We start from the raw sequence: 21,426 nt of genomic DNA, 5'->3' as shown, positions 1-21,426 counted from the left end.
GTGTAGAAACCTGTGCTCATCCCCACGAATACATTACTACATTCAAAGCCCGCCCATCCCCTAACTTGTGTGTCATTCAGATGGGCAAGTTAGGGAGCAGCAGTGGGTGCGGGCCACTATGGGGCTTTGGACTTACCACCTGTCTAATGTACAGGGATGGCTTGCACACTACCAACACAATGCTCTGCACCTTGCCCCAGATTTTTATCCAGCACAAGGTACAGAGCGCAGCCCAGACAAACGGGGCCCACTTTTGCACCCATTAGCGCCCTTGCACTTCTGTAGGGGGTCTTTGTAAATGACCACCTTAAATCTCTGCTAACTTGAGCGACTAATCCCCCTCACTTTATTGCCAGTGATTTACTTTATTGTTAGTGGGAAGGCATTTCAGGGGGACTTGTCGCTCGCGGTAGTCAAAAATTAACTGCGGGCAAATAATCTCGCCATTGCCCTTAGTGTTTTGCCCATCCATGGAAAACTCTACACTCCACCTCAGATCTGGGTGGAGCACAGGCACTAATTACATGCTGCTAAAAACACAGACTCTGTATCATTACTTGGCTATTAGTTATAAGCTGAATGCACATTGCATGGGCCCCAGGTTATATTGTGCATATTCAGTTTATAGCCACTAGGTGTCACAGAGCTAACACTCGTGGGCTCTCACAGGTCTGTGTTATTAGCTCAGTGCATCACAGACTTGTATGTTTTATTATCTGAAATGAGCTGAGCAGTTAGTGGTGCAGCCATGAATAAACCTAAAGCTGCTTCCTGCCCATATTCCTACACATATCCTATTTATGAGATAATGTAGCCCCTACTGTAAATTGTGAGGAAGTTAGCAGTTGGGGGGACGTTATGCTTTATTGTACTGAAGTGAATTTACAGACATATGTATGGCAAGCACCTCTCCTCACATTTCATACCCAGCAGGAAATCCAAAGCTGGGGCAGCTCACATACATTTTCATTCCTTATGCTATATTTCATCTTCTTTTTACATTTTCTTTCTTTTACAAATCAATAAAGAAGCAACACTGGCCAAATATACTTCATATCAATATATGTATATATTTTAAATATATACATGCAGGGCCCTATATATATATATAGGCACCCGAGGGCCTGTGCTTAGGGTGGCAGTTTTAGAGGGGGTTGGCCCTTAGGTGCCTAAGTAATTGAAAAACAATTTAAAAAATGTTCTTGTCCTTGCCACCTACTTACTGGATACAGAGAAGGATGATGTCCACCGGCTGAGGCGCTGGGACTGAATACCATTTGCATAGGAGGCTGGGTAATCTTGTTGTCCAGGGAGTCTATGGACATTTATCGTTCCTCCATTTCTGGGAAGTACACCTCTGCCAGGAGAACAACAAGCACTGAGACCACTGACCACAGAAAGGTAACTGAGCTTGCAGGGCCGTACATACACATTCACTGCCATTTATTAAGACATCCCTGCTCTCACCTTTGCACATATGAGATATGTCTCTCTAGCCAGCACGTAGAATATCTTGAATGAATGCCATTATTTAGATCCAAACAGACCCGTATTGCAGTAGATTACAACTGGGGTAAAGAATAATTCTCCCTCCTACAGACTGTGTGGGGCATTGTTATGAACTAATCTCTTGTAGTTGCTCCATGTGTACCATTTTCTTCTAATATGAATCATATAGTCTTACCCAGTGGTATTTACAGGTTACTTGTTGAAAAGCAGTTATAATTGCTATATGTTAGTAGCAAACTTCCTTTTGTTACTTTTAAAGGTTAGTCTTTCTGCAAGTATATATATATTAGTATATAACATAGCATATTGTCCCCATCTATGACTGGGTTGCATCAAAAAGGCATTGCAGAAATAATGAAGTCCTATCTGCCATCCCTACATACAATGCTGTTAATTTATTGCACTTTTATGAAACTGCAACACCATGTAACACCCATTTAAAAAAAAACAAAAACAAAAAAAACAAACCAAAAACCCCACAACCTATTTTAACATCATCTAAGCAATTAGAATTACTGGCCTGTCTCCCAGGTACCTGTGTAGGGCTGCTCCACAAATACTGGAAACGGCTGCATAAATCACATCTCCATAGACCGACAGCTGTTGCTCAGTGCATCCGGGGGGACAAAGAACCTGAACCAACTCTTTCTTTAGATCCAGTGCTCTCATAGTACAAGTAACAGGAACCGGGGCTGAAAGGGACACAGACATTCCATTTATCTAATGGCAATGGCTAATAGGCACCTTATAAATCGAATGACTGCAGTGCTACCTGTAATGGCATTAACACTATAGGGTTCATATACAATGATGGCTAAAGTGAAAAGTTCATGCTTGTTACATTATACCAAAACTATTGCACTGCTGCTATCCAGTTCAAATCTTGTATTGAATAGAGGGTATATGGGTGCAAGCTGACCTGTTATAGAAGAAAACCACTTGACAAATAGAGGGGATATTCCTCTGAAACACTGAGCTGCACCACAAATATATTGTGGCTTAATGCAGTTGGATTAAAGTGCTGCTCCTTGCTATGAAAAAACATGCATCTTGAGCCTGTCATGTATGTGGTGGCATTTAGGCAAGACATGGACACCCACTTGTACTCCCCTTACTAGTGTCCTTTCCATGGGCATTATATGCCCAAGTGATATCAGGAGCCCTTGCAACCCAGTGCACCACACACTGCACCTAATGGGTTAATGTCAGCACACATACAAGGGAGCAGAACACATATTTAGAAATAAAATACAATGTAAAAATGTACAAATACATCTTATAATATAAATTAACTAATGATATAAGTAAAGGAAGTGAGAGGTATCTTGTATGTTAACACATGGAATAAGGTGCTACAGCATAAAGATGATTTATGAATTGTGTCTTTTGACCCATAATGCAGCATTATCCAGCAAAATTCCTTTGTAATTGCAGCTGTACTGGATGTTATTGTGCCAATACCAAGACAATTGTGGGTGCCAGTGTTGACAAATTGGGTGAAGCTGCAGATAAAAGGGCTCATTTACATTTGCAAGTGTAGTAAGCAAAGTGCAATTTCAAGTACAATCAACACATTTTTCCCCACAGTGCAGCATTTCCCCCCCAAAGTTCCAGCATCATTATAGGCAGAAGGGAACCATGCAGATAATGAAATCATGCAGCACCTGCTGCTACTCTGTCAGATTTGCCAGTGTTTTGCGCCTATTGATACTGGGCACAAAGGGAACTCTAAAACTAATACCTAGTCAGGAGGTGACGGTGACCCCACAGTATCCCTGCGTCAATAGGCACAGCAGTGCTCAATTTGGGGGTACGTTTAGAAAAAATGGTAACAAATATGTAATACAAAGTTATTATTTGTGGTGTACTGTTGAAAAATGTTTGATAAAGGTGAACAATACCTCCCACTCCCCATAAGAAGACCCATGACACTCTATAGCAGTGATCCCCAACCAGTGGTTTGTGAGCAACGTGTTGCTCACCAACCCCTTGGATGTTGCTCCCTGCGGCCTCAGAGCAAGTGCTCATTTCTGAATTCCTGGCTTGGAGCAAGTTTTGGTTGCATAAAAACCAAGTATAATGCCAAACAGAGTCTTCTGTAGGCTGCCAGTGAACATAGGGTCTACCAAATAGCCAATTATAGCTTTTGTTGGCACTCTTTTCCATGCTTGTGTTGCTCCCCGATACTTTTTCCATTTGAATGTGGCTCACGGGTATAAAATGTTGGGGATCCCTGCTCTATAGGAATAGGCAGAAGACTGGCAGATGAGGTTGAGTGTGGATAAATGTGAACTTGAGCATGATTGCCATGATGATTCCAACCCAGGCTTATACTGAAGCCATTCAGGCAGGCACGAAAATGATTTAGGAACAAAAATAAATGACACGGTTGTTTTCAGCACTCAGAGGCTGGAATTAGCTCCAAACCCTAAAAGAACGATGAGGTAAGAACAGTTTTCCCATTTTCTCTAGTGATGGCTCAGTGGGATCCAAGAAATTGCACACACTCGAATGAAAATGTAATTTAAAGGCATTGCACCACAGAAATATCATTGTGTTGTGTCATAAAACCAATGAGCTCAACTGCACGCTGGGCCGCAGAAACAAGGTTTTGTATAGCTCCCTGACATACAGAAGGGATCTGTAATGTACCAGAAATTAATGTTAGGGCTGGCAGGCTAGGCCTTGCTTCACATAAATAGACTCCAATAAATCTTCATCTAACAGGAGGCAGTTATTTGGAAGGGATTTATTCACTTGCACTTGCGGTCTGATCAGCTCCATAATAATCAGCAATCTGGGGCTCATTTATCATCAGTGGGCAAATTTGCACCTGGGCAGTAACCCATGGCAACCATCTAAATGTGTGCTTTAATTGTGCCCCCTGCAGCTGGCAGAATAAAGCTCATCACTGATCGGTTGCTATGGGTTACTGCCCAGGTGCAAATTTGCCCACTGATGATAAATGTGCCCCAATTTAGTGCAGAGCAGCGGAGATACAAACCCAATAATATGGTTCTTTTTGTCACAGGAGGGCTAGGGAACTGCTTATGAAATATTCGCTGAATTTGCTAGTATTTGACATTTTTTTATTTACACAATATTTAGCAATAAAATCCGCAGGGAGACTGTTTTTAAGTCTATTCAGCAAGTGACAGGCTTGTCTTGTGGAAGACAATTTTGGCTCGTTCTTCAAAGTGTTATGGGAGCCAGCTGTGCCTGACGGTAATGGAAATCTTATTGCCTGCATCACCATACACCATTTACTTTGTTGTGGAAAAATACACATAAAATATATCACACAGGGAGCACAGGTATGGGATCTATTATCCAAAATGCTTGAGATCTGGGCTTTTTAGTTAAAGGGGTAGGCAGGGGAGCTGAGAAATTTGCCTCAGGCGTCTGCGCCCTACAAGTTACCAGGGTCGGGAGAACTCGATCCTGCTAACTTTAAGAGCCAAATCTCCATAATTTTGGCTCTTCTTTTGCACTAGTGATGCAGCCGCTCCTAGACCTCCCTCCGGCGCTCAAAAGGTAAGCATGGGGGTCCGAGGAAGGACAGCATCTCAAAAGCTGCCTCAGGCAGCATTAGGGCTAGAAACTCTCCTGGGGGAAGGTCACTTTTAAGTTCACTTGGGGGCTGATTTACTTACCCACGAACGGGTCGAATGGAGTCCGATTGCGTTTTTTTCGTAATGATCGGTACTTTGCGATTTTTTCGTATGTTTTGCGATTTTTTCGGATTCTTTACGCATTTTTCGGATCCAATACGATTTTTGCGTAAAAACGCGAGTTTTCCTATCCATTACGAAAGTTGCGTAAAAAGTTGCGCATTTTGCGTAGCGTTAAAACTTACGCGAAAAGTTGCGCATTTTTCGTAGCGTTAAGTTTTAAGTTCAAGTCGGAACTTTTCCAATTCGGGTCGGATTCGTGGGTTAGTAAATCAGCCCCATAGTGTCTTTTATAATGGACAGTTCTCAGAAACATTTCAATTGGTCTTACTTTTCTTACTATTCAGTCTCTCTCCTATTAATATACAAGCCTTTTTATCACACCACTGTCTGGTTGCTGTGGTAATTTGGATAGCTGATGAAATTATAAACTGGAGAGTTACTGAACAAAAAGCTAAATAATAAAAAAAAAAACATTAAAAATGACCAATTGCAATTTGTCCCAGGCTATCACTCTCCACCTCAAATTTGAAAGTTAAGGGCCAAGGTAAGCAACCCTTTTAATGATCATTGGCACATGGGGCATTCTGTCAGCCCTGCCCTGAAGCAAAATGACCCCCTCTAGCTCTCACCACTCTATATGGGGAGGGTGGATTTTGTGTTTTCTACAATATCTGACATTTTCCATAATATTCCCTGCACATTGACTTACTGCTCCATGTGCATGCAGTTGCATTCTTGACTAGTGTAAAAAATACTAAGGAGTAGTGCCAGGTGGAGGGAGACATTTTATCTGCCATCTGTTCCTTACCTGAGGGCAGTGCTGTACAAGAAGCCCTGTGTGCCAGGGGCAACCTCCAAAGTAGAAGGAAAGTCTAAATCACTGGGGGGGGTGCCAATGCTCAGTTCTTTAACGCAATCTTTCTTCCTTTTTAACTTTTCAGTGCCAACATTTTAATATTACTCTTCCTACCAAAGACTGTAAACTCTAAAAAATAATATGACCCCTTGTAAATGTACAATATTTGTTTAAAATCTGTATATGTGTTGTTTACCCACTTTTGTGGTACAGCACTCTAGAATATGATGAAATAAGAAATAAGAATAATAATAATAATGTATATCTGAATGGGTCTCAGGTTTCAAAGTAATTTTTACTACAGGAAAAAGTAACATCTAGCTATGCTACTGTTGCTACCTGCTACTATCAGCTACAGATAGTAGCAGTGCCTAGGGTGCAAAGGTGTGCTAGGTATGTGCCTTCCCCAGCTTGGGTGAGAGAAATGGCAACATGACTAGTAGGATTGTCCCAAGCTACCTGCATGAGTGGCATCCCTTATGCAGAAGGGTGCAGGGTGAGGGGTGGTGGAATTTAAGGGTGGCATACCTAGGGTGCCCTTATAACTTGGCATGACACTAAAGGGATAGGTAATGTTCTCAAAGTGCAGATTGTGCATAGGTTGAAATAAGTGGACTTGGTTCATTTTAATACATAGTGTATCTGTGTATGAAAAAGCAAAGCTGCTGCACTCTGCAATTGTTTTGATTTAGTTGGATCCATAATCTGATTTATGAGCTCATTACATCGTTGGTAGTTGATTTATGGAACTATTTTTTTCAAAATGGTCTAGAATATGGTGGAACTCAGTGGACTTTTTCATTTCATTTAATACACACTGTAACTGTACCTGAAAGAACCAAAGTCCAGTTTACTTGGGCCACTGTCCAGAAATCAGCACATTCAGTGTGTTTCTAACTAGCAGCAGGCCTGCAGGTGAGGTGGTGGGGCTCTGGGGTCCAAAGTTATGCCACTGGGCACACTTCCTGCCTTCCAGAGGTTACATGCATAAGACTGACCGGTTTCATGTGCCAATGCATGACTTTTGTGGCCGCTACCCTTTCTTATACTTTGCCCAAGCTGCAGTTTGTGCTGATCCCACTAACCCTGCTGATCCCATTTCTGCCAGTCTACTTTTTCTTGTTTTTACCCATGCCTGATATTTGACACTGCTCATTGCTCCTGCCCTGTGCTCCAGCTTAAATATCTTTCTCTTTTATGCCTCACCTTGATCACTAAAATGGAGTAGGTTCTCTTCTGGGGCTCCAAAATGGAGATGGTGAAAAGCATTACTAGTAGGAGATCCCTGCTTTACAAAGATGTATGCTTCTTAAGTATCATTAGAGACACATAGGAAATTGGGTTTCTTCTTATTTATATAGGCAGATGTAGGGAACACCTCAACATCTACTACATGCCTGGAAGTTCAGGTGAATGTACCACCGAAAATCTTTTTGTTTGGGGATAAAAGTGCAATGCAAGGAACAATGGGTTCTGGGGATTTTTAAATGAGTATACCAATGGTTTATTTTACTGCAGGATATATTGGCATTTCAAAACTATAATAAAACTGATTCTTGGTAAAGAAAACTTTTTATATTTCCAACAGGATGTCTCATCAGATGCCTAAGCATTAAACCCTTGGCACAGGAACTCCCCATTCTGCTCATCAGAGAGGGAAGAAAGTACTGCGCCTCTGTGTGAGGGTTCAGCTTATATTTTCACTTGGTCTGGGTCTCACTGTGCAAAGGGATTTTACATAATCTGGCTCCTGCAGTGATTTATATTTTCTTCAAGGAAGGAAGCAGCAGACAGAGAAATAACACAAGACTGTTTTCTATTTTTATGCATTCCTCAATCTCCATGGAAAAAAAAGAAGGTTGGGGATAAAGTTACCACTTATTCTGAGCAGAGTTGGGGATGGGGGTTGTTAAAGAAACCCTTATATCCAAACACAAACCGGCAATATTACTGCCAAAAACAGATACACAGAAGACGTTTTAAGAATGATTTTTACACTTGGGAGCAAAAAAATTACCTTGGGATTGTTTCTTGTCACAGGTGAAATATCCTATAGAACATCTGCAAATTTAATCTCATTGCAAGAATTTGCCTGTGCAGCACTTTTAGATTTTTGATGTAATTTTGGCAGTAAATTTGCATAAAAAAAGGACAGTAGCAGTAAAAGTCGCAACAGACCATGAGCTGATGAACTCATTTATAACTTCACTTCTTGCAAAATGACCTCTCCAGCTTCTAGATCTGTTTTAACTGCATTCTTCAACTGCTGCAAAGCTTAGATTCACACAGGGAATGAACCAGGCTAAGTATAAGAGTTCAGGTACTAAGGGGTACAAGTAAGGGGTGCACATTTGTAACCCCCCCCCCCCAGCACTTGACTGAACATTTACAGGGCTCCCTTGTGTCTACCTTGTCAGGTGAGAAAGGATGAGGTTCAGTGCCTAGAGCAGCACCGAGCCCTGCATTCTGGGATGGCAAAGAGTTGTGCCTAAGGGCTCCAGGTGATGCTCAGAGTCTGCAAGTTGCACTGTGATAATGTGCTATGTGTCTGTTTTTGCACTTGCCACTTCTTAGTATATAAACCCTTCAGAGGTCTGTGGGGCAAAGTTCATATTACCGCTGGCATCCCAGCAATATCCAATATTAATAACTGAACTGAACTATTAGAAATTCATTACATCAAAATGTTCTCTTTGCAATTCAACAAATTTGCACTCAACACCACACAGTCCTGGACATCAATTGTACCTATTGATGTAGGGGTACCGTGGAGCAACCACCATCTTTGGACCAGAAGGCAGCTCCAGGATTTAATTAATGCCCTGTGTCAGTTGGCACAGCTCACTTGTGTCTAAGGAATAGGGCACACATGTCACTCACATACCTAACACTGCAAATGACACCAATCAAACAATTTGCAAATATGTGTTGCAATTGTGTCTGATTTGTGAAATCAGAAAAAGTACAAGCACAATTGCATTCATTTTGATTCACTGACTGCAATTGCGTCAAGGACAATACTCCCTCAAGAATGCAACCACACTGGCATTTTAGAAAAAAAACGATTTTGCTCACTGCACTTGCTGTCATAAATGAGCCCTATTCTCTAACAAAATGGCCTCTACAACTTGAGTGCTATTTACCAATGCAGATACTAATTGTGTAGGTTTCTGTTATTGTGCTGGAATACTTGGGAAGAAATGCTGCTTTGTGGGTGAAAAATGTTGTACTTTGCACTGCCTCAGTAATCCCTAAGGACCTATTCCAAGACTGTTACCTGTAGGTTACCCAAATCAGACGAGTAATGGTTGGCACCTCGCAAAAGTTGTATTATTTGTAGATAAAAATACTAATCACATGATCTCTTATGGGCTTTTTTTCATACATGGCCCATATTCAGGGCTATGACTGACAGGGTATAGTCATCAAGTTGTTTTCATCTGTGTGAGAGTTCTGATTTAGTGACTGCTTGCTACAGTAAAATGCAGTTGTTGCTCCTGATTACACCCCAACCCCTCAGAATGTACAATGTGACATTATTTGTTCATTGCAAAATTCACTCACACTCTCCAGGTCCATCAGTTGCTGCCAGCTGCACAAAGATGCCTGCAAAATAAAGGGAAAAAAGGATTTTTAGTTTAACCTGCCACTGGATGTTTAATCTGGCTCAGGAATGACCTAGACTCAAGGGATACCCATTAAGGGGAACAATCTTGTACTCCTGGCACTCTAGCACTTGGGTTTGGGGTATATGTTAATGAGGCCCAGGGAGCCATATACTCAGATAGGCATAAATGTACTTACATGAAACCGTCAGTGTGTACAGAATGAAATACATCATTGTTGGATGATGATCAAAATCTGCAATAAAGAAAAATAAAGTTAGAAAACTGTACTTCATGGGGTTAAGCATAATGACTCCTTAAATCTTTTTAACTGTTTGATATTAGCCTTTTTAGGATTCCCATAATATAAGGATACACCAGAATTCAGAATTTGATTAATCTCATCAATGCAACCCTCACCGCCCTACATTACAGCCAACAGAAAACCTGCTATAAAAAAAAACCTTTCTTAAAAAGTTAAGAAGCTCGGTTGACTGGTGCCATTTTGCGCCACTTCAGATCCTCTTCTGGTGACTGGCCTAGACAGAGCATGCAGGAACATGTGGGCTTGTAGCTGATCCCAGACCTGTACATGTTTCTGTAGGCTCTGTGTCGGGGGTCCAAATTGGTGCCAGATAGCACCTGTCAAGCCAGCTGCATAATTCTGCATTTTTATAGCACACAGGGACACTTTTGGCTGTAATAGGAAGAACGGGGAGGGAGGCTGATGGAAGGAAATTCGGTATGGGGAGGTTTTAATTATTCTTTAAAGTCATTGGACTTAAAGCAGGGATCCCCAACTTTTTTCTTTCTTGTGATTATTATTCTAGAAAGCCTTGCAATAATTACTAGAAGCAGTGAAGCGCCAGCTTGTTTTACTCCAGATATGAGACAACTCCTCTGATGAAGCACCCAATGGTGCGAAACACGTAAGGAGGGCAGAGAATGGGTACCATGAAGCACTGGCAAGCACCTGTTTGGGGATAGTATGATTTGCTTTTTTGAAATTTTTGTTAAAAATAAATGGTTGTTTGTTTCACTGTTGACTATTTATATTTATACTCAGGATATCAGTGAGATATAACTATTAGATGGTCTCTTTCTCAGTCCATCATTTGTTGTGCAGTAACTTGTTTTGGTAATGCAACATGCAATGTGCTATTCTAGGAGCAGCTGTTATAGTATTTTGGTTTCTTAATACAGAACATACACTGCCAAGAACGGCAGGCACGGGCTACACCTTTGGTATAGGATTGACAGACACAGGACAGGGACATGTTATAGTGGGTTGGGGACCACAAGTTGTCCTGGGACCGAAAGAAACAAATATGTAGGAATAATAAGACTTTACGAGACATATAGAAAATATAACTTTAAAGGGATCAACGCACGATTCCATATGAAAGGAAAAGGTGTATAAATCAATTCAGAAATTTGAATAAATACCATATTCACTGGTGACTTGTGGGTACTATGGTGCAGTACCCTTGATTCATTATAATAAAATCCAAGCACAACAATCTTTCATAAAAAGGTGCATAGAAAGGTGCCATATTCTGAACCCTTCAGGCTAGATAAGATTATAGAAGATTCACCAAAAAGTAAAATTCACCTAAAAGTAAATATGTCTACTCATCACACTCTACAAATAAACACACTTCAACCAAATTTATCCTGAGTCCACAATTTCTTCTACAATTTACACAATATTCATGATTGTTAAGGCTGTGGCACACGGGAAGATTAGTCGCCCGCAACAAATCTCCCTTGTCGCGGGTGACTAATCTCCCCGAAATACCATCCCACCAGCAGAATGTAAATCGCCGGTGGGATAGCATACGCGGCAGGGCGATTTGCCGCAATCGACAAAGTTGCCTCGAGAGGCAAATTCACTAGATTCTCCTTAAAGACCACCCTAAAAGGCAGTTGGAAAAAGATTTTGGATAAATGCTGATATGAACGCTGTTCTTAGAAGTAGAACATCAAATAACAAAATATTTTTATATATTTGTAATCTTGTTATGAGCTGTGGTGGGGCCTACTTAAATACTGGGCCTCAAAGAGGGGCTTGATAAGAGTAAGTGTCAAAACCACTGATCTATATCTTAAAGTCTTGTAAAACATGATCCTTCCACACTTGCTAGACCTTCAGCCAGTGAAAGAGAGAGCATGTAAATGCTGACTTACCGCCTACAGGGACACTTCCACTGCTGGGTCAAATGACAATACAAAGAATTCCAACAGGGCCTTGCTGATAAGACACTGATATTTGTGGCAGTAAACTCCATAATAAAGGAGGATCTCTGGTATAATAGTTCATTTTATACCATCATACATCGAAAAGCTAAAGGACTCAGCTGTAATCATCAGTTTTGGTGTGGGAGTAGCCCCATCCACATTCAGCAAATCACAACACAGAATCCCCTATTTCACATTTCCAAACAATGATTATCCTCCCACTAACTCACACAGCCAAACACACCTAGCTGATATTATCTTCCCCTCCATGAGCATTTAATGATACCTTGTCTAAGGCACCGACAACCAGGCAGATCCAGTTGTTCTACTTGAGCTCCCAAAGAAATGGATTCATGCACGATACACTCCAGGTGGGCCAGATTACTAGATCAGAGCATTCCGGAACAATCAAATGGCAGGTTCCCTCTGAAATGTGGTCAGTTGCCATCTACACATACCAAAGGAATCCTTAGCCAATCAGATTCTCTATTCTTGTTTATTCAAGCAAACCCTTTTGATAAAGTAAAACCTCTTAGGGCTCTGGCACATGGGGAGATTAGTCGACCGCGACAAAACTCCCTGTTCGCGGGCGGCTAATCTCCCCGAGTTGCCATCACCTGCCATCCCACCGGCGAAAATGTAAGTTGTAAGTTGTATGTAATGTAAGTTGCCTCGCGAGGCTTTTTCGGCGATTTCCTGAAATCGCGCCGCCGTGTGTGCCATCCCACCGGCGACTTACATTTTCGCCGGTGGGATGGCAGGTGATGGCAACTCGGGGAGATTAGTCGCCCGCAAACAGGGAGTTTTGTCGCGGGCGACTAATCTCCCCATGTGCCAGAGCCCTTATACAGGCAAGGGATATGTTATCTGGAAATCCATTATCCAGAAACATCCCAATTACGGGAAAGTCATCTCTTGTAGACTTCATTTTAATCAAATAATGCACATTTAAATGGTTTCCTTTTCCTCTGTAATGATAAAATAGTACCTTGTACTTGATCCCAATTAAGATATAATTAATCCTTATTGGAGGCAAAACAATCCTATTGGGTTTAATTAATGTTTAAATAGTAAAATTATGCACGGTGATCCAAATTACAGAAAGACCCCTTATCCACAAAAACACACACTCCAAACATTCTGGATAACATGTCCCGTACTATACTTCCTTTCCTATTGTGGTGGTACCTAAGGCTCTGTACTGGGTTGTTTTTATTTGGTTTCAGACTACCATTCTGGCAGATATGAATTAAAAAGAGAGGCGGAAATTCAAATTGCTCCTAATTAAATTCAAAATTTTGTTCTTTACCTTTACAATAAGTGATGGATAACTTCATGAACAATTTCTAATGTAATAACAGTGAAAATGAGATCAAAGAGCCAAAATAATTAACTTTTTTTAACTTGTGTTTTCACCAACAGTTTTCTGCTAAAACACTGCCACAATTGTTTGGGATACTCTTGTAATAATATAAATTCAGGCCACAGTGAGAAGTGTAAAACACATTTATACAGGCACCCATACCCTCCAGTAGTCACACGTTAAAGGTCACAATGCAAACTAAACACTTGTCTCCTTTCATTTCCCCATAACTTACCCAAGCTGTATAAAGAAGACGGAGGAAGCAGGAAGGCAGTACTATGCTGTAAGATTCCTTTATTGCTAGTGCAACCACTATATGTTTGGGGCAGGCATGCCCTTTATCAAGTATTGATTGGTATTGAATTATTGAATTGCTATGCTCTGGACAGGAGCACAGGGGGCAAGCAAAGCAAACCTTATTCTGCCTGATGCTAAATACTTCCTTTGTGTTAACTGAGCTTAAATTGCTCTTATATGGTGGTTTATATCTCTGCCCCACTCCTTAGCCCAATGTTATGGCTGCAGCAGCCATAATAAATAAATAAATGGATATCCAAGTCGGATATTGATAGTCAACAGTGGGCAGGAGGGGGAAAAGCATGAGCTTTTATTAAGTTTTTACTTAGTAGAGCCATGGAGCCTTTTCATGTGAAAATGACACCTTTCTGGAAAAATTTAGAGAATCACTTTAAATAAATAAAAGGGGGCTATTTACTAAGACCTCAGGCATACTCCTTCCCCTTCTATATCTGGTTTGGTCCATGTTTGGATAAGGTTGTGTGAAAATGGGCGCGGTCGCGTCAAAAAAGATCATGGTCGAGTCAAATTGTGTCAAGTTTCATCAAAATAAGATGCAGGAGACAATCTGGCCCCCAGATTGCTAAATAGCTCCACTGAACTCTTGGGAAACATTTCTATTTTGTTAGAATCTGGCCCTGCAGATGTAGTGTAGTGAATAATTGGTCCACTATTCAAAAAACTGTTGGGCAGCACTGTGTTATGTATATAGCATCTAGTAAAAGTAATTTATTTGAACATTTTTCTGTTTTTAAAAATGACCAAGTATTCCTAGGCAGTCAGGCCAGGAATGTGGCAAGGCCTAGGGTGGGAGGACTTTAGGAGTGGCTGCTTCTAAATTGCATCAGAAGTGTGGGAAACTGATAGTTTGTAATGCCTCATGCACCAATCCCCAGGGCTCTGGACGTGACTATAGAAGCCTGCGCTTGCATGAACAGAAGGGAGCATCTGTGACCGTGGAGACAGGGGTCTAAGGGGCGCTTTTTTAATGCCAGGCAGGGTCAGACTGGACACCGGGAAAGGGGGGCCCCTGCGGGGGGGTTAAGGGACGCGGCTGACGGGGGCACCTGCAGGGCCATGCAAACCCCAGTCCGACCCTGAATCCGGGCCTGTAGGCAGTTCCCTGCTTGGGTTCCTCTGAGTACCCTGGTTTTCCTCTCATACTCCAAGAACAAGTTAACTGACTCCTGATTAATAACCTTACCGTATGTGAATGTAATAGGATCCTTAGATTGTTAATGCCACTGGGGCAGGGAATGAATTAAAGCACTGCCTAAATAACAGAAAATAATTAAGTATTAATGGGAGCATCTTTTAACTGGACACAAGAAGCAATACTTACTGTATCCCCATTGCCCTCTTGTGTCTAGGAAAGAAATACTCCCAACAAATGGATACAGCCAGCACAGCCATTGTGCTGGGGTCCTAGGTTCAAATCCAAGCAGGGTATTATCTGCAAGGAGTTTGTATGTTCTTCCTGTGTCTATGTGGGTTTTCTCTGTGTAATTTGGTTTCCTCCCACATTCCAAAAACATCAAAGCAGGTTATCTGGCTTTGAATAAAACGAACTTTAGTGTGTGCATGAATGTGATAGGGACTTAAGATAATGAGTTGTGCTGGGGCTAGTGTTGCCACCTGTCCAGACCCAGACAGCCCAGTTTTCGGTAGGGCTATCCGGGACAAAACTACGTGCCTGGTGTTCCAAATTTAGAAAACCATGCAGGATTCTTGTAGACTGATGCGGCGCTTGGCCAATCGTGTCATACCCTGACCCCATTAAGGTGCAACCCACCCCTGTGACGTAACGCCCCCGTGACATCACACCTCCCTGCCCGGAGTTCCAGGGCAGGCAAAGTAGGAACCCTAGCTGGGGCAGGGGCTGATGATGATGTATAATCGCTGTATCTCTAAAGAATATGCTATATAAAGAAAGAACAATAATTCAGCCGGCACTGCCTTCGCATTCTTGTGTTGAGTGAAGAGATACATCCAGTAAAGGGATACAGCCCTTAGGTTATAGCGCAAAGTAAATGGTAATGGCTCCCTCCATCAAAAAATAATCATCACTAGTGATGGGCGAAATGTTTCGGCAGGCATGGATTCGCAGCGAATTTCCGCATTTCGGCATTGGCGGATTGTTTCGCGAAACGGCTAAAAAAATTTGCTGCGGAAAAATTAGCCGCACGTCCAAAAATTGTCGCCGGCATCAAAAGAACAGCCGCGCGACAAAATAATAGCTGTGCGACGAAATAATAGCCGCGCGACAAAATAATAGCCGTGGGCGACGAAATAATAGCCGTGCGACAAAACAATAGCCGCGGGCGACGAAACAATAGCCGTGCGACAAAATAATAGCCGCGGGCGATGAAACAATAGCCACGCGACAAAATAATAGCCGCGGGCGACGAAACAATAGCCGCGCGACGAAAAACAATAGCCGCGGGCGACAAGAGATTAGTTGCGGGCGACAATTTTTTTGGTCGCACGACATTTTCGCCGTTTCGCTAATTTTTCGCCGTTTCACGGATCTTTTGAAAGATTCGCTAATTTTTCGGCGAAGCGAAACGGAACAGATTCACTCATCACTAATCATCACCCTTACGTGCAGAGTAAAGCTTCTATTCCTCAGTGCATGTATACTTCCACCCTTGCTTGTGTCTAATAATGGTCACAGACGGCACTGCAACTGCCTACCTATCTCCATAATCATAATATATGAACACTTAAACACAAATAACAGCAATGGGTAGATATTATACAATTGTTGGCTGATTTCTTATGAATCATGCACAAAAGCTTTGATGCTGGGGAACCCTGAATGTGGAGGTAATTACAGGTATCCAACAGAGGATTTTATAAGTAGCTCAAATGACTTGGGGCAAATAATGAATAATATATAGTGCTGGTTTTACTTTATATTATCTTTAATTAAAATGTAAGGCCACTTTATTGGAGCTTCGTATAGATCTGCTACAGCCCCTGTTTGTGTTCTAACCAATGGCTTAATTACTACTGTGCAAAAAATCTTCAGTGTATCAAGCTCGCCCAGCCTTGTCGCTCTCATGCATTGTCCCTAAACTCTGACACATCCCCGCACACTGGCCTGTAAATCACCACTCTCCTACCTTGGCGTGGAGTGGAGATTTACCTGCTAAATGGAGGAAGCAGACCTGCGGTCTGGGCCCATCTGTCCCCCTGCAACCGCAGGGTTTGCTTCCTATATTGTTACCCCACTGGTTCTAATTGTATTGCCAGAAGCACAGTAGAAGAAGGACAGCCAATCACAGCCCTGTATTCCCCCAAGCAAAGACAGGCTTCAGTTCCCTATCAGGTTCACTTAGTTGCTGATTTGAAATATGGAAAGAGTCAAAGGGGGAAGCAAATAATTAAAAAAAAAAAAATGAAGCCCAAATGAAGAGTTGCTAAGAACTGGCCAATCTATAACATACTAAAAAGTTACCTTAAAGCTGAATCACCCCTTTAAAGCATCAAGCTCAATTGTGATGAATTCAGTTGGGTGTTTGCTCACAATGATGCTGGAATACTAGGAAAATACTGCACTGTTGGTAGAAAAAAAGCATGCCAATTTCTGTCTAAAAACTGCATTTTTTCATAAATGAGGCGTGTTGTCTTTTATGAGTACTATCAAGTCCCCATGGATAACACATTGTTTTACCATTTATCTACAGATGCTGTGGCTGTGTGTTCCAGATGCATTTATACGGGTATGGGATCTATTATACGGAAACCCGTTATCCATAATGATCCAAATTAAAGGAAGGCCATCTCCCATAGACTTCATTTTAATCAAATAATTAAATTTTTTAAAAATGATTTTCTCTGTAATAATGAAACAGTACCTTGTACTTGATCCCAACTATGATATAGTTAATCCTTATTGGAGAAATAACAGTCCTATTTGCTTTGTTATTTTTTTGTAATAAATTACTTTATTATTTTTATTTATGTCTAAATGATTTTTAATAGACTTAAGATATAGAGATCCAAATAATGGAAAGATGCCCTATCTGGGGGTAACCCTATTTGGGTAACAGGTCCCATACCTGTAATATCTGTTTCATCTGTATAAGTGTGTAGATTACTTGTAGCATACAGTCCTTGTTTCATTCTCCAATATCTTGATGTGGCCTGGAAGCCTCAATTCAGATGTTGTTATTTAAGTCTATTTTAACAAATTTAAAACATTTGTCCATAATGTCATTATATTCCCTCAATCTTGCAACAAATGCCAAAGGGACATCTTTCCCCCAAGCTCTGTACACTTCCTTTTTGGGCACTGGTGAATACAGTGGGGCATGAAAATCATTCTCCATTCGACTGATATACAGAAATTACAATGTATTATAGTGTACTTTGATTTAGATCTTACACGCTGGTAGAGGAAAACTTTGGAAAAATAAGTCCCATCCTAAGTTAAGTCACAGTAAGACAGTTTCTTTACATTTATTATGCTACAGTTTTCTTCATACAAAACAGTTTTTAAATTGTTGATATTAAGGACTATGTCAGTGTGCCACATGTGAACTGTGGTAATTGTATAGGCACTCGTTGCCCAACACATCTCCAATAATACTACAAACCCAGACAGTACTGTATGTATTTAGTAAATCACATGGCACCACACACCACCCTACATGTGTCCACTATAAAACCATAAAGCCCTGCCTTACATGTGCCCAGAAATAACTCACCCAGCCCTGCCCTACATGTGCCTACACACCTCCATCCTACTCATTTCCAGTAGTAACCCACACAGCATTGCCCAACATACATATGCATGCCTTTTAACAACTCACATAGTACTGCCTTAAGTATGCCCAATAACTCACACAGCACTGCCTTACCTGTGCCTGGTGATAATTCAAACATCACTGCTTAATACAAGCCTAGTAATAACCCACAATGCCCTACATTTACCCAGTAACCCACACAGGACCTGCCTACATGTGCCCAATAATAACCCACACAAAAGTGCCCTATATGTGCCCAATAATAACCCATGCAACATCACCCTTCATGTAACCAATGGTAATCCACATAACACTGCCCCACATGTGCCCAGTAATAAACCACACAGCACTGCCCCATATGTGCCCAAAAAAACCCCATCTAGCACTGCCTCACATATGTCCAATAATAACCCATCTAGCACTGTCCTACATGTGATACATGTACCAATATACTCAGTCATAACCAATACTGCATGCTCCAATATATGTCCAATAACAACCCACACAACTTACATGTACCCAGTAATATCCCACATCATACTGCCCTACGTGTACCAATAAAAACCCATGGATCACTGTCCCATATGTGCTCAATAATCTACACAACACTGCCCCACATCTGCCCAACAACAATCCACACCACGCTGCCCTACATTTGCTCAATAATAAACCCGCACAATGCTGCTTTTTATGTTTCCCATATATTCCCTCTTAGCACCGCCCTACATCCAGTACTAACCCATACTACATTGCCCTACATGTGCCCAATAACAACCAATGCTGCACTGCCATACATGTGCCCAATATCTACCAATGCTGCACTGCCATATATGTGCCCAATAACAACCAATGCTGCACTGCCATACATGTGCCCAATAACAACCAATGCTGCACTGCCATACATGTGCCCAATATCATCCAATGCTGCACTGCCATACATGTGCCCAATATCAACCAATGCTGCGCTGCCATACATGTGCCCAATATCAACCAATGCTGCCCTGCCATACATGTGCCCAATAACAACCAATGCTGCGCTGCCATACATGTGCCCAATATCAACCAATGCTGCGCTGCCATACATGTGCCCAATATCAACCAATGCTGCCCTGCCATACATGTGCCCAATAACAACCAATGCTGCGCTGCCATACATGTGCCCAATATCAACCAATGCTGCGCTGCCATACATGTGCCCAATATCAACCAATGCTGCCCTGCCATATATGTGCCCAATATCAACCAATGCTGCACTGCCATACATGTGCCCAATATCTACCAATGCTGCGCTGCCATACATGTGCCCAATAACAACCAATGCTGCGCTGCCATACATGTGCCCAATAACAACCAATGCTGCACTGCCATACATGTGCCCAATATCATCCAATGCTGCACTGCCATACATGTGCCCAATAACAACCAATGCTGCACTGCCATACATGTGCCCAATAACAACCAATGCTGCACTGCCATACATGTGCCCAATAACAACCAATGCTGCACTGCCATACATGTGCCCAATATCATCCAATGCTGCACTGCCATACATGTGCCCAATATCATCCAATGCTGCACTGCCATATATGTGCCCAATATCAACCAATGCTGTGCTGCCATACATGTGCCCAATATCAACCAATGCTGCGCTGCCATACATGTGCCCAATATCAACCAATGCTGCACTGCCATACATGTGCCCAATATCTACCAATGCTGTGCTGCCATACATGTGCCCAATAACAACCAATGCTGCGCTGCCATACATGTGCCCAATAACAACCAATGCTGCACTGCCATACATGTGCCCAATATCAACCAATGCTGCACTGCCATACATGTGCCCAATATCTACCAATGCTGTGCTGCCATACATGTGCCCAATAACAACCAATGCTGCGCTGCCATACATGTGCCCAATAACAACCAATGGTGTGCTGCCATGCATGTGCCCAATAATAACCCACAGAGCTCTACCCTACCTGTGCCCAGCAAAGACCTCCTAACACACCATGACACTTTATTTGCCTAGTACCAACCCACTCAACATGTGTCTATGCAGACATTGCTGCTTTATGTGTCCACTTTTAATCCACATGGCAGTGTTCCACAGGGTCACACCTAACCCATGAGGTGGAATGTCGCATTAAATGGTCCAGTGGTATTAAATTCCCAGTGCAAGCATATATTATCAATAAATACCTTGCAATGAAACATCCAGAGCTGCCTTTCATGTATCTCATGATGCCAGATAGCCAGCACTGCCTTAGATGCAACAGTGCATAATGAGAATTGTCTGTGCAATAAAAATATAGAACCAACTATGCCACATGATCTTCACTTCCCAGCACAGAAGTCATTATCCAGCATGGTGCTAATGGAAAACACGTGTACACAACACTATTCTAAAACCATTCCAAATGAAACCATTGGGATAACATACACCTGGTGGAAGGATATGTGGCAAAATTCATAGCAACTGTGTTAATAGTGACCCTTACCTGCACTTTGGCTAGAGCTTAACCTATGTTTGCAGCCATGCCTGTCTGTGCCCAAATAATCCACCTGTAGTAACAGTCAGTATAGCAGTGCATTGTCTCCAGTCACACACAAGTACTGGCATTTTTCATTTGGCCCATGTGGCGCACACACAAACGCACACACACATGCCCACACACACGTCCATAGTCACCCACCTTAGTAAGCGATGTGGAACGTGAAAGCTGTGCTCCTTTCTGGGCTGCCTCCTCTCTGCTCTGCACTAGGTGTTCTCAGGGAAGGATTCTTATAAGCACATGAGGACCAGTAGGAGTTTTCTTTAAAGGGAGGAGGCTCCAGCATGGGGATGGGTGGGGGGTAAGGATGGTACATAGCATCCCTTTCGAAACCAGGACATTAGCAACAACATCAGGACACAAAAGACAAACTCAAGCAGATTTATAGTTCTATCACATTTCCATCACAGTCTGTGCTCATGTCTAATTTCTATAAATCTGTTTGGGGGGGCACTGTCTGTAAAGCTGTTTGTAACAAACCTACAATTCCTTATATACAGCTATCTATAGGGGTTTCTGATTTGTGCATACTGAGATCATTTAAGGGCAATCTTTCACATACGTTATGGCAAACAAAG

General features: G+C 42.0%; 1 protein-coding gene across 1 annotated transcript in view; it reads right to left on the bottom strand.

Annotated features, from left to right (window-relative positions):
- coch (cochlin) overlaps positions 1-21,067 on the bottom strand; it is a 30,166-nt gene extending 9,099 nt beyond the window's left edge. Inside the window, exons 1-5 of the mRNA XM_031892014.1 lie at positions 20,990-21,067; positions 9,844-9,900; positions 9,604-9,645; positions 2,045-2,201; positions 1,224-1,357 (exon numbers count right to left, since the gene is read on the bottom strand). Coding sequence (XP_031747874.1) covers positions 1,224-1,357; positions 2,045-2,201; positions 9,604-9,645; positions 9,844-9,880 — 370 coding nt within the window. The 5' untranslated portion in view covers positions 9,881-9,900; positions 20,990-21,067. The remainder of the gene's footprint in view (positions 1-1,223; positions 1,358-2,044; positions 2,202-9,603; positions 9,646-9,843; positions 9,901-20,989) is intronic.
- Between the last annotated feature and the right edge of the window lie 359 nt (positions 21,068-21,426).

This window comes from Xenopus tropicalis, chromosome 8 (assembly GCF_000004195.4).
Source record: "Xenopus tropicalis strain Nigerian chromosome 8, UCB_Xtro_10.0, whole genome shotgun sequence".
Taxonomy (NCBI): Eukaryota; Metazoa; Chordata; class Amphibia; order Anura; family Pipidae; genus Xenopus; species Xenopus tropicalis.
Note: the sequence above shows the minus strand (reverse complement) of the source record. Positions and strands in the feature narration are given on the sequence as shown.